The 17,336-nt window shown below is 34.9% G+C and overlaps 1 protein-coding gene across 1 annotated transcript in view; it reads left to right on the forward strand.

Annotated features, from left to right (window-relative positions):
* Positions 1-17,336, forward strand: part of LOC121855678 (AUGMIN subunit 3-like) — a 122,007-nt gene that overhangs the window by 57,264 nt on the left and 47,407 nt on the right. The window contains exons 6-7 of the mRNA XM_042350752.1: positions 2,043-2,275; positions 10,942-11,122. Of these exons, the coding sequence (XP_042206686.1) occupies positions 2,043-2,275; positions 10,942-11,122 (414 nt within the window). The remainder of the gene's footprint in view (positions 1-2,042; positions 2,276-10,941; positions 11,123-17,336) is intronic.

Here is a 17,336-nt window from a genome sequence, read left to right on the forward strand (position 1 = left end):
TTAAGGACAGATAAATAAATAAGCACTAGACCAGGGGTGTCAAACATGCGGCCCGACACACTCTTGCATGAGGCCCATTTGCTGCTCCAGCCTTACCATGAGGAGCTAAAACTAAATAGTGAGTGTATCCCTCCTCTGAATAAAATAGTCCGCTGTTTCCTAGAACAATATACTCGATCATCATCACCACCAATGAGCTCCAGTGTGATTCTGTGTAGAGTAACAAGTTTTCGAGTGTTGATGTTGGCTCATTTTATCAATATTTTGGTCCAGATTATCCCAGGATTAAATGTTTTGCCTCAAAAATTATGTCAATGTTCGGAAGTACATATGTCTGTGAACAACTCTTTTCTGTGATGAACTTGAACAAGTCTCGGCTTCGGTCTCAACTTACTAATGTGCACCTTAATTCAATACTGAAGGTTACTACAGCTCAGTCGTTAGTGCCATACTTTGATGCACTGGTCCATACCAAGAGGTGCCAATTATCAGGAAGCAGCAGTAGCAAACAATAAGATTGATCAAGGTAAGTAAACACTTGATTTGTTTGTTTTTAAGGGTTTCGCACGAGCGCAGACTAAATCCACCTTTCTTATTTTGTCGTACTACTCACCTAAGAGGTGATTGCGAAGTGCTCATAGTTATGTTACTTGGCCCGCATACTGAGTACTCATTAAATCTGGCCCGCCTTGGCAAATGAGTTTGACACCCCTGCACTAGACCTTGGCACCAACTGTCAAACATATCACCTCACCTCCATCCCTCCCCCCCATCGTCCCAGCCAGTAAAGAGACCATTTCACATCCTTTAATTTTAGCTGTGTTGATTTATGAGTGTTTGTTTTAACATAATACTACAAAAAACAGTGTTTTGTTTATTCTAAGAGATGGGCTGAGGTGCATCTGGGTAGACTTTCAGTCTTTTTAGTATTTTGTGTTTCTCTCAAGTACCAAATAAATTATTCCATTGAAACAACACTTTGATTTGGTGCGAATTCGGTTTAAAGCGACCTCTCTTGGACGTATCTCTCGTTATATCGAAGTTCTACTGTAGTTTTAGGCTTAAAGTTTTTATCTTATAGAATGTCACAGACTAAACTTAGCAGAATACAACTTGCATTGCTGGAATCCTTGGAAGATAGTGAACAGTTTGAGTACTATATACTTTACATAGTTTGCAAAAGAGATAACAATTTTAGTTCTTTAATGTAGTACATTTGAATACAAAGTGAGTACAGCAATATATTGCCCAAAATCATGGCTTTTCCACAGGAAAAAGTCTGTATAACTAACCCCAGTGGTCAGGATAATATGTACTGTATTTTTTTTTTTTTTTTATAGTATATTCACCTGAAGTTTCGAACAATTAGCTTTTTCGGACAAGTGGTTCCCCCATTTAGTCCGGGTCCTCAAGGGTTCACTGCACAGGTACTGTAAAAGAAATAATTGCCCTAAGGGTAAAGACAAGTATAAATGTACCCCCCCTGGATCAATAAAGTTATTCCCGGATTTTGCAATTCGCTACCATTTTGAAAACCTAACCCCAGCGAATTTGAAGGGCATGCTGTACTACATGTGCTATTGACACCCAGTTGCTGGTACATTAAATTTTCAATTCTCACACAGTACAGTTTAAAAAAGCTTACCTTTTAGTTTATTTTTACTTAATAATGGTGCACAATTAAAAATATGAAACAAATTCAAGTTTAGTAACAACTAAATATTTTAAATTCTTAAGACAATATGAATGAAAAGTATTCTTGCAATAAACATACAGTACTTGTTTGATTTTGGGTACTGTGTATTTTAACTATTACGCACTCACGAAATGAGTAATAATGAGAAATTAAGTTAAATATGGTAAAAACTTCCCGGGAAGGTGTTTCCCTGGACCCTCAGCTCTTTTTTTTTTTTTTTCTCTCCAAGACCCAATCACATCTCTGAAATGTATTTTCATACTATTTTTTACTGTCATTTCAAAATTTTGACAGATTTTCTCTAAAAATAATGAGCTATAGAACACTAAACTTTTACCATTTGCAGAGTTACTTGGAAGCTATGACCAAGGAACATGAAGAACAGAAGGAAGTAGGTCAACTTCCCCTCCCTCTGGTAACCCTCTCTCAGATCTTGCCCACTGTTGCCAAGTCACAGGATGGTGTCATAACTGGAAAAATCTTACAAAAGCAGATAGATATGCTGCAGAAAACCCTCAACACAGCTAGAGAACATGTCTGCATTGCAAGGAATCCACAGTTTTCACGGCTCAACAGAATGTATGTATAGATTTTATTATTTGTAAACTTATTTTGGGAGTTAAATACTATTGAGAACTAAGAGGGATGAATTAAAGAACGAAATCCTTGCCATTATGATGTGGTATATCTCAACTTTAGCAAAGCCTTCGACAGAGTCCCCCACGAAAGACTAATAATATTAATAATAATAATAATAATACTGTAATAATAATACTGTAATAATAATAATAATAATAATAATAATACCGTAATAATAATAATAATAATAATAATAATACAGTTCAGTCTGGATTTACGCGGTTTTCGTTTACGCGTTTTGTCATTTACGTGGTGCCTTGCCAGAATTGAAATGCTTGATTTACGTGGCAAATTTGGTTATTTACACGGGAAGCGGCGTGGGCAGGGTGCGCACAAAGTCGCCCAGTCATTAAAACATTATCGAGTTCTTCACCCGCCACCCACCACAGCAGGCCCAAGTCAGTGATAGTGACAGTGACAGTGAGCATATGGACTTATATGTACTTTGAGGGGTTTGACAAAAAGGCCCTGCAAGCCTCTGTGGTGGATAGTGATACAATTGATACAAGTAATACAGGTCAGGGCCAATAATCTGCCCTCTGCCTCAGAACCAACCCCCCATCCCCGTGTGCCCAGCCATCTTTTCTACTAATGTAAGTGTTAAAAACCTAATATTATTGATATTTCTCTCAATTAATAATTTTGTGTGCATACCATCATAAAATTAAGATGTTATTTTGACTACAAGGTACGTATTGTGTCAGAAAAAGTGGAGTTTCGGGGTCGGTCCAGTCTCTATTTCAATTAATCCCATATGTTCTGTTATTTCATTTACGCGTTTCTCATTTTACGCGGTACTCTGCGGGTTCAATTGGCCGCGTAAATGAAGACCCAACTATAATAATAATAATGAAAATGATAATAATAATAAAAATAATAATAATAATAATAATAATAATAATAATAATAATAATAATTCATAGTGAATAAAATTTATAATAAAAAATACAAAATTAAAAATAAAATAAATTCATAATGATAATAACAACACTGTAATAATAATTATAATAAAGAAAAAAAAGATCAAAAGTGAGAAACAATATACTGGTATGTATGTTGTGTTGTCGAAGTAAGAGAAACAATTGAGATCCTGCAATTGTGTGAAAATGAGGAAGAATGTCAGATCAGCAACCTGGGACTTGGTCACAATTTTTTTGATGCCATATGGCAGCAGGGTCTACCATTAGACAATACATTATGCTTCCAATACCTTCCCAGGCAGTAGTACCTCCCTGTTTGGGAGCTGCCTACTACCTACTATTGCTGTATCTACACCAAAAATATGAGTTGAAAAATAACAGCAACACAGCTCCCAGTTGGTAAGAGTTTGAGAGATACCAGCATTGCACCCCCGTCCCCTTCTCGTGATTCAGGTGAGCAACACGCAAGCACGTGGGTCATTTCATCACCACCACCCCCAACACTTACCATCACCAACAAAACAATCACCATAATCACCACCAACACTCAGCATCACCATTAACATTCACCAACATTACCACCGCTCAACATCATCACCAACACTCCTCTTCCCTTCCCATGATTGCACAATAGCTACCACAAATGTATGAACTGTTTTTATTATCCATGTTCTTTACCTTATTGTATATATATATATATATATATATATATATATATATATATATATATATATATATATATATATATATATATATATATATATATATATATATATATATATATATATATATATATATATATATATATATATATATATATATATACAGTTAACCCTCACTTTACGCGGTTAATTTAACCCAGAGGGTACCGCAGAAAGCGAGAAACGCGTAAAGTGAATAACATAACATATGGGATTAATTGAAATGGAGTCCAGGCCGATCCCCAAACTCCACTTTTTGACGACACATAACTATGTTGTAGTAAAAATAACATCTTAATTTTATGATGGTATATGCACACAATTAATACTTAAGAGAAATAGAGAAGTACAGTCGCCAAGTTAATGTCCATTCAAATAATGGACACGACTCCCTCCCCCTCTCACACTACACTGCCGGCTCTTCCCTCTCTGAGAAATTTTGGGGGAAAACCAGGTATAGTAATAAATAATACCTCAAACTAAAGTTAGGATAATATAATTGACATTGCTGGATTCCTTGTAAGACCAGGAATATTTTGAATATAAATGTCATATATTTTTCACAAAAGATAACATACTTACTCAGATTAAACATTTTATCTAAAAATTTTATGTCTAATGCAAAATATATGATGTTTATGTTCAAAATGATCACCAAATTGTAAGAATTCCAGCAATGTAAATTATATTCTGGCCGGGTAATTTGTATGAATTTTATGAGCTAAAACAAATATCTTCAGTTAATAAAAAAAAAATATTCTTCACGACACTATCTGTCAATCAAAGTACCCCACCTTGCCTCCCCCCTCTTCCAACCGCGCGGTCAGTCCCAACCCTCCCCCCCACCCCCCACCAATCCTCCCTTCAAGAGATGTTGGGTGAAAAATTTAGATTTTAACATTTTGTATTAAATAATACCTCAGATTAAAGTTAGGATAATATAATTGACATTGCTGGATTCCTTGTAAGACCAGGAATATTTTGAATATAAACGTCATATATTTTGCACAAAAGATAACATACTTACTCAGATTAAACATTTTATCTAAAAATTTTATGTCTAATGCAAAATATATGATGTTTATATTCAAAATGATCACCAAATTGTAAGAATTCCAGCAATGTAAATTATATTCTGGCCGGGTAATTTGTATGAATTTTATGAGCTAAAATAAAAATCTTCAGTTAATAAAAAAAAAAATATTCTTCACACGGTAACAGATGGTCGGTCGCCGGTCCCTCCCTCCCTCCCCCCACCCCCACCAACGTCCCTACTAGATAAATGTGTGGGAATACCAGACTGTTTACCTTTTTAGTAATAAATAATAAATCAGACTAAAGTTAGGATAATATAATTGACATTGCTGGATTCCTTGTAAGACCAGGAATATTTTGAATATAAATATCATATATTTTGCACAAAAGATAACATATTTACTCAAGAGTAAACATTATATCTAAAATTTGTACGTGTTTTTCGAATCGTTTTCAGTTAAAAAATTATTACATCACTCGTAAATTTTACCTAAACTGCGCCTGAATGAATATATTTTCGGAAATAAATGGTAGTTTTGCTGAAACGTGATGTATTTCAATGTAAAATAGGATAAAATACATGACGAAAACAAAAGACTATACCTAAGCTTCCGATGTTCTTGAGATGTTACTCATTTTTTTAATAGTTTTCGGTTAAAATTCTGTTATATTACAATGATATGATATTCATACTGTGCTTGATATAATACATTCACGGAAATGTAATATTTTTGCTGAAATTACGTACGTATTACAGTGGAAAGTGGGATCAAATTGTGACGAAAACAATGACTTTCGCTTTCTTTCGTTCAAAAGATGTTACCGTAATCGCTTTTCGAATGGTTTAGTTAAGAAACTGTATTACAATAATATTCCCTCCTAATTGACTTGAATAAATATTTGAATGGAAATATACAATATTTTTGTTGAAACTACCCGCGTTTCAGTGTAAAGTGTCGTAATAATAAATGGTAAACAATTTGCCTTCGGCACTCGTGTTTCAGGCACGGTGAGCCTCAGTTTACAGGATGTAGTGTTTTTACTGAAGGTTTTGTTGTTCCATTACCCTCAAAAACGTGGGTCGAACTATAAACGAGGAATATCATGAATTAACGATTTCTTGGTCAAAAAATCAGGGTCGACCTATAAACGAAGGGAGGTTATAGACGAGTATATACGGTATGCTGTCACAGTTTGATTGCTCGTTTTAAAGTGGCGACCACGAGGTCGCTTGTTGTCGCTGTGCAGCTGTGGCGCTCACGCATGCGCACAATTACACACAAAAGCCCGCTAAAAAAAAAAAAAAAAAATTTCTTTTTTGAAAAGTCCGGATTCTCGGGTCCGGATTTCTGGCATCTGGATTTTTGGACTTTTACGGTATATATATATATATATATATATATATATATATATATATATATATATATATATATATATATATATATATATATATATATATATATATATATATATATATATATATATATATATATATATATATATATATATATATATATATATATATATATATATATATATATATATATCCACTTAAAGCGGTCAATAGAACCCAGAGGGTCCCGCGTTAAGTGAAATCCGCGTTAAGTGAACAACAGAACATATGGGATTAATTCCAATAGAAACCGGCCCGACCCCCAAACTCCACTTTTTGAAGACACATAACTATGTTGTAGTAAAAATAACATCTTAATTTTATGATGGTACATGCACACAATTAATACTTAAGAGAAAAGAGAAATACAGTCGCCAAGTTAATGTCCATTCAAATAATGGACTCAACTCCCTCCCCTCTTCTCACACTACACTGCGGCTCTTCCCTCTCTGAGAAATTTTTGGGGGAAAACCACTAAATTTTAATAAATAATACCTCAAACTAAAGTTAGGATAATACAATTGACATTGCTGGATTCCTTGTAAGACCAGGAATATTTTGAATATAAATGTCATATATTTTGCACAAAAGATAACATATTTACTCAAGAGTAAACATTACATCTAAAATTTGTATGTCTAATGCAAAATCTATGATGTTTATATTCAAAATGATCATCAAATTATAAGAATTCCAGCAATGTAAATTATATTCTGACCGGGTAATTTGTATGAATTTTATGAGCTAAAACAAATATCTTCAGTTAATAAAAAAAAAAATATTCTTCACACTGCAACAGATGGTCGGTCGGTCCCTCCCTCCCCTCCACCCCCCACCAACCGTCCCACCAGATGTGTGGGAAAACCAGAATATTTACCTTTTTAGTAATAAATATTACCTCAAACTAAAGTTAGGATAATATAATTGACATTGCTGGATTCCTTGTAAGCCCTGGAATATTTTGAATACAAATGTCATATATTTTGCACAAAAAATAACATATTTACTCAGAATAAACTTTATATCTAAAATTTGTATGTCTAATGCAAAATCTATGATGTTTATATTCAAAATGATCATCATATTGTAAGAATTCCAGCAATGTAAATTATATTCTGGCTGGGTAATTTGTATGAATTTTATGAGCTAAAACAGGCAGTCAGGCAGGGTGGGGGGTGGGGCGAATCTAAAAATAGCTCTCGAGCCGGACACTCACCGCATATAGGTGGAAAAAACCCGCGTTAAGTGAAAGTTCTGCTCAGGCGAGGCACCGCGTATACGGTAAAAAGCGCTAAGTGAAATCGCGTTAGGCGGGGTAATACTGTACAACATTTAACCCTTCAATATATATATGAGCAGTAAATAAGTGTTTCTTTCATATTTTTATGTAGAGTAATGACGATATGTTTTCACATGTGCACACTTACATACGCGCAGTCTCACTTTTTTTTTTACTATTAATGGTTAGCTACTTATATTGTTCCATTTATTAACATTATATAACATTACAGTTACTTCAAACAACCATATTAATGTTTTTACATTAATTTTACTACAGCTACAATCAGGGTCTTATTTTCTTCAGTTTTATATGTAGAACCAATCAATCACTGGTTTTGTAAGCTTTAACAAAAACAATGCCGGCAGTCGTCTCGTCTCCTCGTGTGTTTTAATATTCCACGTATTATTAATGAATTGTATTGTTAATTTTGCACACACAAACATTAATTCAATAAAAACAAATTCAGAAACATTAATTAAAATATATATGAGCAGTAAATAGGTGTTGCTTTCATATTCTTATGTAAAGTAATGACGATATGTTTTCACGTGTGCGCACTTACATACGCGATCTCTCTTTTTTTCTTTATCATTATCGTTAGCTACTTCTATTGTTCCATTTATTAACATTAAATAACATTACTTAAAACAACCATATTAATTTTACTACAGCTACAACTAGGGTCTTATTTTCTTCAGTTTTATATGCAGAACCAGTCAGTCACTGGTTTTGTAATCAACGAAAACAATGCTGTCTAATTTCCTCGTGTTTTAATATTCTACGTATTATTAATGAATTGTATTGCTCATTTTGCACACCCAAACATTAATTCAATGAAAAAGACTTTCAGTAATAAACAATAATGAATCTTTTGTACATAAGAGAAATGACGCTGTTTACACGATTGTGCACGCCGTCTGAACGTTGGTGGGCCGTTCAAACCCGTCGAAATTCGAGTTTCCGCCGTCAAAACTTTTAAATGTGTTTTTTTTTGTGTGTTCAAATAGAAAACGTCGAATTAAAAGCTCGCGAAATTTGAGAAGCTACTGTACGACATTTAACCCTTCATTATGTCTTCAAAGAGACCATGAAGCAGAGAAAGTGGTGCTCGTGCTTCCAAGCGTAAGCACAAGTCACTATCTATCTAGGAAAAGGGTGAATTTCCATGGTCCGGAAATTTCCATGGTCCGGCACCGGTCAGGTCCCGAGGTTGCCTGACTAGAGAGGTACAACCTGTATTATTATTATTATTTTTTTTTTTTATTCCTTACATTTACTGATATACTGTAGTATATATTATTATTATGTACAAACAATCGCTTCTACAAGCAAACCATCCTCTGGGTGATGTGACCTGTTCAACTGCATAGCCTGACAATCAAAGGGGATGGGCAGTACACATGGGTCGCATGTGTTATGCCATTCTGATATTGTATCATCATATCTCGGAATATTGTGCGTTATTGCACATCACTTTTTCATAGCAGTGACAATGCAGGAAAAGCATTCGGGCAGTGACCATCGTAAAACTAATCTTTAGCCATTGCATAGTGGTAAAGGGTGTTAATTTTTTTGCATCATTAAATTGATTGAGTGTATATTGATCCATTGTGTAACAGTCATTGCCTGTAATAATGTTTAGTGTTTATTAAAGCAGTTTTGGAACATTAATGCATATTTTTTGCCATTCAGAACATAACTAATTATTTCAATTTAATTCAATTAAACTACAACTTATGATATGATTACTCGCGATGTCTTGTGGTGCCTAACCCGCAAATTATTGTGACTCCACTGCAATTTATTAGTAGTAGGTAGCTACCAAACAGGGAAGTACTACTGCCTGGGAAGATATTGGAAGCATAATGTATTGTCTAATGGTAGACCCTGCTGCCATATGGCATCACAAAAATTGTGACCAATTCCCAGTTTGCTGATCTGACTTTCTGCCTAATTTACACACAGTTGCAGGGTCTTAATTGTTTCTCTTACCATTGACAACGCAACATACATGTATTGTTTCTCAATCTTGATCTTTTTTTTAATTTTTGTATTTCTTTATGGTTCTTTATTATTATTATTATTATTATTATTATTATTATTATTATTATTATTATTATTATTAATACATTTTCGTCCCCCCAGGCCCCGATGTGGGTCAGTGATCTGTGACCCGGTGAGCTAATCCCCGTAAAAAAAAAAACAGGAAGCACCACACTACCCTCATTAAAACACACACACACAGATGTGGCCAACCAATCACTTTGCTTCTTTTCAAGGAATGAGTATTCAGTGCAATGTAGAGAAAGATGGTTAATGTATTAAGGTGTGTCATGTTTGTACATCAGATTCAGATGATCTTTTCTTTGTGATTCCCTTCCCAGTTTACACTGTCTTCCCTTCTGTGATTCCTCCTCTTAATTTTAAAACTCAAGTGAACTTCTGGTTTGCTTCCCTACTCTTTTTCAGGAGTATACGTACTGTAGATGTTGGTTTTAGTGTTGAATTATCTTAGATTTCTTCCTTTTTAATTTGCTATTAGCAGATTTTACTTTTGTGTCTGGCCTGCACAGTAGGAATTTGGTTCATTAATTGAAAATTTCAGTTTCATTGTCATTGACAGTGTTGATATTGGATTATGGAAGCTGTCTGCCGTAACCCTTTAGAGGATGAGTTTCTCTCGGTTGAATAAATTTGTCTAGCATTAGCCACAATAAAAGAGCTAAGTGTGCCACTGCCTTCGATAGGGTTATGAACAATAGCTGGAAACAGAGGACTGGTCGTTTTTCAGCTAGAGCCTCCAGCCAGATGTCTCTGAAACCTTCCCTCTTCCCCTAAGTTCAGGAATAGTCAGCTGGAACTGAATGTGCAAGCAGTTAGCTGATTAATATTCTTTCAGACATGCACAGATTCAAAGATGTCAGAGCAGTCACCTAGGCATGATGCATGCTGATAAGGCAGTCACAAATTTAATGATGCCTTTGGCTGTTTTGGGCAACTGTTGAACCTATCCTCTTCATTTAAGGCTGTCAGTACTGGTGGAAGGGAAGGGTTATCCAGTAGATCAAAAGGTAAACCCTAGCCTAGCCTAGTCTAGCCTAGCACATTGTTTTGGGTGCCACCATGAAAAGAGATTTCAGCAGGAATATTCCTCCTATTATTTATTCTTAGTGGCAAAGCATTGAACTTCCTTGTTCACTGCATTTTCTTAACTGTTACATTTTAAAATTATAAGATTATCTATAAGTTATTGTTAAATATTTTTTATCTTCAAGGACAATGAATTGTGCTGTACTGGAGACTAGCCTCTTTGGCAATCCAGGAAGTCTTGGTGCCTTGCCTGTAACTTGGCTGGAAACAGAACTAGTAGAATGCTACACTGCCTTGGATCAAGAAGCATGGAAGTTCAAACAAAAGTTTATCAAGTTAATTATAAAACATGAGGAAAAGAAGAAGGTGAGTACTGTATATATTATGTATATTGTGCAACATATCTATTTTTATATCTTCATATACCTGTACAGTCTCTCCTCGACTTACGACGGGGTTCTGTCCAGACGACCAGGTCGTAAGTTGAAAAGGTGAAAATAATACAGTGATCCCTCGGTTAACGAATTACCTTCCATAAGAATCTTCAATTCGGTTAACGAACAAAAATTCGGTTAACAAAATTCTTACGAAATCACGTCAACATGTTTTTGCATGCTAACCAGCTGGAATATTAGTCCGCCAATACAGTAATCAGTTCTAGGGCTTAAATTCGTTCCAATTTGAGTAAATATCAAGAAGTGTGTACTATTCAATAATTCCAAGGTTTATATCAAAATTTTTAGTCATTTTAACACTTATTTAACATAATTGGAGTACAGGAAACTAGTTTTTGGTGCGCCAATCAGCCACTTGACTCACCCACCAAGGCGTCAGTTTGTATCTCTGGTCAGTGGAGGTAACATCTTGCTTGTGGCTCTCTTGAACATAAACTATTTTTACGTTTTTACAGTACAATTATTGGTCATTCTGAAATTTATTTAACATATTGACAATATATAGTGCAGTGCAGTGTTGATTTAAAGAAAATAAGCTTGAATTACACCTAGTGAACTTAAAATTTTATGTGTGAAATGACAGCATGAAGCATGGGGTGATTTCTCTTCCACCCCCACTTCCTTCTCTTCTCCCTTCTCCTCCACCCCCACTTCTAATTCCCATCATCATCATCATCAACCAGGAGCCTTCTACATACACACCTCAAAGTAAGTGTACTTTACTGCATTTTTTTTTACTTTGTATGTAATTTTTGGTGAGCTGGAACCAATTGTGTTTGTTAACCGAGGGACCACTGTACATAGAAATTCTACAATGAGTGTCTCTTTTTCTTCTCAGCACCACGAGAACTCTCACTTTTACTCTTGCCAGCCATTTTAAAGGGAATTACAAATGAAAATTTTGTCGGTATACAGCGCGATCACTAACGTTGGGACACCAAAATACGTAATTTGAAAAATATTTTATACGACCATGGCCATCGTATGTCTGGGTTGTCGTAAGTCAAATATGTCATAGGTCGAGGAGAGACTGTATATATATATACAGTCATCCCTTGGTTGTCACACCTAATTGGGACCACACCGAGTGCGTGATAACGAAAAACGCGATAACGAAAGTACAGAACCTATGGGATTTATTCTAATTGGTTCCAGGCACCTAGACCCAACCCCAATTTTCCCATTTTACGACCATTTAGACCCACTAAAGATATAGATAATGTTATGGTAAGTATCAGAAACACACATAGGCATGGCTAGGTTTATTATAAAGTGATGAAAAGAGTACACTCAATACTGTAGTCCACAAAACATGTAGCTATGCTTTCTTTATTTGAGTCCCCCATCTGAGGAGTCCGTTTTCTCATCGCTACAGGACGCCTGAGTCCTCCGTTTTCTCTCAATCTTAGAGTGCACCCGAGACTTCATTATTCCTTAGTAATGACACAGAATTTGAAATTGCAACTGGGGTTGCAATTGTTGAGGCAACTTAGATATGTCTGATTACAGCAAATGTGTTATTGTCAATTTGTAGGTGAAAGATTTTATCGTCAATAGATGTAGGTGAAGCAAGGGGGTAACAATACACCTGGAGGCAACTGCATGATTTCGATGGAGGCGTGACAACGAAAATCGCTATAACCAAGGGATGACTGTACAGCCATATGAGGATCTAACTTGGTAATACAAGTGGCTCTACATCCTTGATAATTACATGTAGTATGGTCCCCTTGGGTCCTGGGTGAAACTAATACTACTGACGGACATTCCCTTGCATGTAGTGTATGAGCTGAGCTCTCCAGTCCTTGTAGCTTCTCACTCAACACTAGTTCCCCAGGGACAGTTCCATGGTCTCCTCCATCATCTAGAAGTTCATCCTCCAGTTGCACATCACTCTTTTAAACTAGGAGGAACACCATGGGTCACATTGTATCATCATAATAATACAAGGGAGATAACATTTTCTCCCAAACATAAGCAATATGAATCTTAACTGTGATATTTAGTAAGTTATTTAATTTAATATCTCTTATTGTTATATGTCACCAATGTGACAATCATAATCAATTAACTCGCTGTATCACACACCTCTCCGTCTTCTTATCTCAATTATCCCTCAGCTCATGGAACTTTTTATTTTTTGGGGGGGGGGGGATCATTAAGTTTTGTATTTGTTGCCAATCAGGGTACTCAGACATCATCTCTTCAATTAATTAGCTTGACCAATAATTCCTGAGTGAGCATCAAGTCACCCAGCAGGCTTTGACAGTGCTGAGCTGCTACCTAACGCTCATTGGCTAACATCGTTCACTATTACTCTAGCAAGATGTATTAGGTTGAGAATTCCACCCTGAATGGTTCTCATATAACCCATATTAAGGATACAAGGTCCATCCCAACATATCTCTGGATTCCTAGTAAGACCGGAAGGTCAGCGTCCGGAAGGACCACTAAGACTAGCAGCCTCGCTAAAGTTCGCCTGGAAAGGCTGAACCCGCTATTGAGGATATGAATAATATAGAGTTGTGAAGAGAGAAACTTAACTCAGGCCTGCATGCTGAGATTAATTAGAAAACCCAGGGCGGAAGCCTGAAAGGTTTTGTGAATGAACATGAGAAGAGGGAGAGGGGATGGTATTGATACTTGCACTTGTATGATTGAGACAAAGAAAATTATATAAATATATATATATATATATATATATATATATATATATATATATATATATATATATATATATATGTTGTTACATATAATCAACAACCTCACCAGCAAGGTTCAAGTCTCATGTGTTATATGGACTATATATATATATATATATATATATATATATATATATATATATATATATATATATATATATATATATATATATATATATATATATTTATATATATATATATATATATATATATATATATATATATATATATATATATATATATATATATATATATATATATATATATATATATATATATACAGTTAGTCCTCCTCATTACGATTCTACAACAAAATTACATGAGGAAAGTGGCGGCGTAAAGTGAATAACATAACATATGGGATTAATTGAAATGGAGTGGGGCGATCCCCCAACTCCACTTTTGGCCGACCAACTATGTTGTAGTAAAATAATATCTTAACTTTATGATGGCATGCACAATTATTAAGTAAAATATCAATAATATGGGTTTTGTAACACTTACATTAGTAGAAAAGATGGCTGGGCACAGGGGACTAGGCGGTTGGTTCAGGCAGAGGGCAGATTATTGGCCCTCACCTGTATCACTTGTATCAAATGCTGTCACTATCACCACAGAGGCTTGGGCCTCTTTGTCCAAACCCCAAAGTTCATATAAGTCCATATCCTCACTATAATTATCACTATCATATGACTTGGGCGGCTGCAGTGGGTGGCGGGTGAAGAACTGGTCATGTTTTGATGACTAGGCGACCTTGTCGCGCACCATTTTGGCGCCTCTTACACAACATGGCCGGATGGCGGAGGTTTGGATCAAAAAAATGGCAGCTTGCCAGCATCTCCAGCGTAATAGGGTTCCGACCCGAGAATGTGAAAATCTTGGAGTTCTGGCAAGGCACACGTTAGCAGTGAAGCAGCAAATCTGGGACATATGAGGACCAACTGTAATGTGTATATATATATATATATATATATATATATATATATATATATATATATATATATATATATATATATATATATATATATATATATATATATATATATATATATATATATATATATATATATATATATATATATATATATATATATATATATATATATATATATATATATATATGAAACCACTTTAGCAGTCAATGAACCTGGCGGCCCGTAAAAGTGAAAGCGCGTGAAGTGAACAACACCAACATATGGGATTAATTGAAATAGAGCAGACCCCGACCCCAAACTCCACTTTTTCAAGACACAATACCTCGTTGTAGTAAAAATAACTTCTTAATTTATGATGGTATGCACACACAATTAATAATTGAGAGAAATATCAATAGTACAGATGGGCCCGACTTCAGACGGGGTTAGGGACCCAAATCCAGGTCGTAAGTCCGACATAGATAATTTTTTTTTTTTTTTTTTTAAATAATCTACAATGAAATACAGTACAGTAAAAGTAATGAATAATGAGGAATGGATGCATTACAGTAAATAATAAATAATTGGATGGTTATAGGTTGGTTCGAGGCAGGGAGCAGATTATTGGCCCTCTGTATCACTTGTATCGAATTAATCACACAGGGCTTACCAGGGCCTCTTTGTCAAACACCCTCAAAAGTCCATATAATCCATATCCTCACTATCATTATCACTGTCACTAACTTGGGCGGCTGTGATGGGTGAAGAACAAATAATGATTTTGATGACTGGGCGACCTTTGTGCTCGCCTGCCCGCCTCAAGCGTAAAAAGATACACACAGCGAAAGTGAGCATTCCGTGTTCGGCAAAGTACTGCGTGGCGGGAAGCGTAAAATGGGACGCAAAAGCGAGGTTGACTGTATATATATATATATATATATATATATATATATATATATATATATATATATATATATATATATATATATATATATATATATATATATATATATATATATATATATATATACATTAACAACAGTTATACCCTACTTATGATCAATAAAACCCAGAGGGTACCGTGGTAATGAAAAAACGTTAAGTGAACAACAGAACATATGGGATTAATTCCAATAGAAACTGGCCCATCCCCAAACTCCACTTTTCCGACACAATACCTATGTTCTGGTAAAATAACATCTTAATTTTATGATGGTACATGCACACAATTAATACAAGAGAAATAGAGAAATCATGCAGTAAGTTAATGTCCATTCAAATAATGGACTCGACATTGCTGGATTCCTTGTAAGACCAGGAATATTTTGAATACAAATGTCATATATTTTTCACAAAAGATAACATATTTACTCAGAATAAACTTTACATCTAAAATTTGTATGTCTAATGCAAAATCTATGATGTTTGTATTCAAAATGATCACCAAATTGTAAGAATTCCAGCAATGTAAATTATATTCTGGCCAGATAATTTGTATGAATTTTATGAGCTAAAACACATATCTTCAGTTAATAAAAAAATAAAATAATCTTCAGGACCTTATCTGTCAATCAAAGTACCCCACCTTGCCTTCCCCCTCTTCCAACCGCATGGTCAGTCCCAACCCTCCCCCCCACCCCCCACCAATCCTCCTTCAAGAGTTTTTAACATTTAGTATTAAATAATACCTCAGATTAAAGTTAGGATAATATAATTGACATTGCTGGATTCCTTGTAAGACCAGGAATATTTTGAATATAAATGTCATATATTTTGCACAAAAGATAACATATTTACTCAAGAGTAAACATTACATCTAAAATTTGTATGTCTAATGCAAAGTCTATGATGTTTATATTCAAAATGATCATCAAATTATAAGAATTCCAGCAATGTAAATTATATTCTGACCGGGTAATTTGTATGAATTTTATGAGCTAAAACAAATATCTTCAGTTAATAAAAAAATATATATATTCTTCACTGTAACAGATGGTCGGTCGGTCCCTCCTTCCCCCCCACCCTCCACCAACCGTCTCACCAGATGTGTGGGAAAACCAGAATATTTACCTTTTAGTAATAAATAATACCTCAAACTAAAGTTAGGATAATATAATTGATATTGCTGGATTCCTTGAAAGCCCAGGAATATTTTGAATACAAATGTCATATATTTTGCACCAAAAATAATATATTTACTGAGAATAAACTTTATATCTAAAATTTGTATATCTAATGCAAAATCTATGATGTTTATATTCAAAATGATGATCATATTGTAAGAATTCCAGCAATGTAAATTATATTCTGGCCGGGTAATTTGTATGAATTTTATGAGCTAAAACAGGCAATCAGGCAGGGTGGCGGGTGGGGGGTGGGGCGAATGTAAAAATAGCTTTCGAGCCGGACACTCACCGCGTATATGTGGAAAAAACCCGCGTTAAGTGAAAGTTCAGCTCTGGCGAGCACGTATGTAATTAAAAGCAACTAAGTGTAAAACGCGTTAAGT

Source organism: Homarus americanus, unplaced genomic scaffold (assembly GCF_018991925.1).
Source record: "Homarus americanus isolate GMGI-L3 unplaced genomic scaffold, GMGI_Hamer_2.0 scaffold14181, whole genome shotgun sequence".
NCBI lineage: Eukaryota > Metazoa > Arthropoda > Malacostraca > Decapoda > Nephropidae > Homarus > Homarus americanus.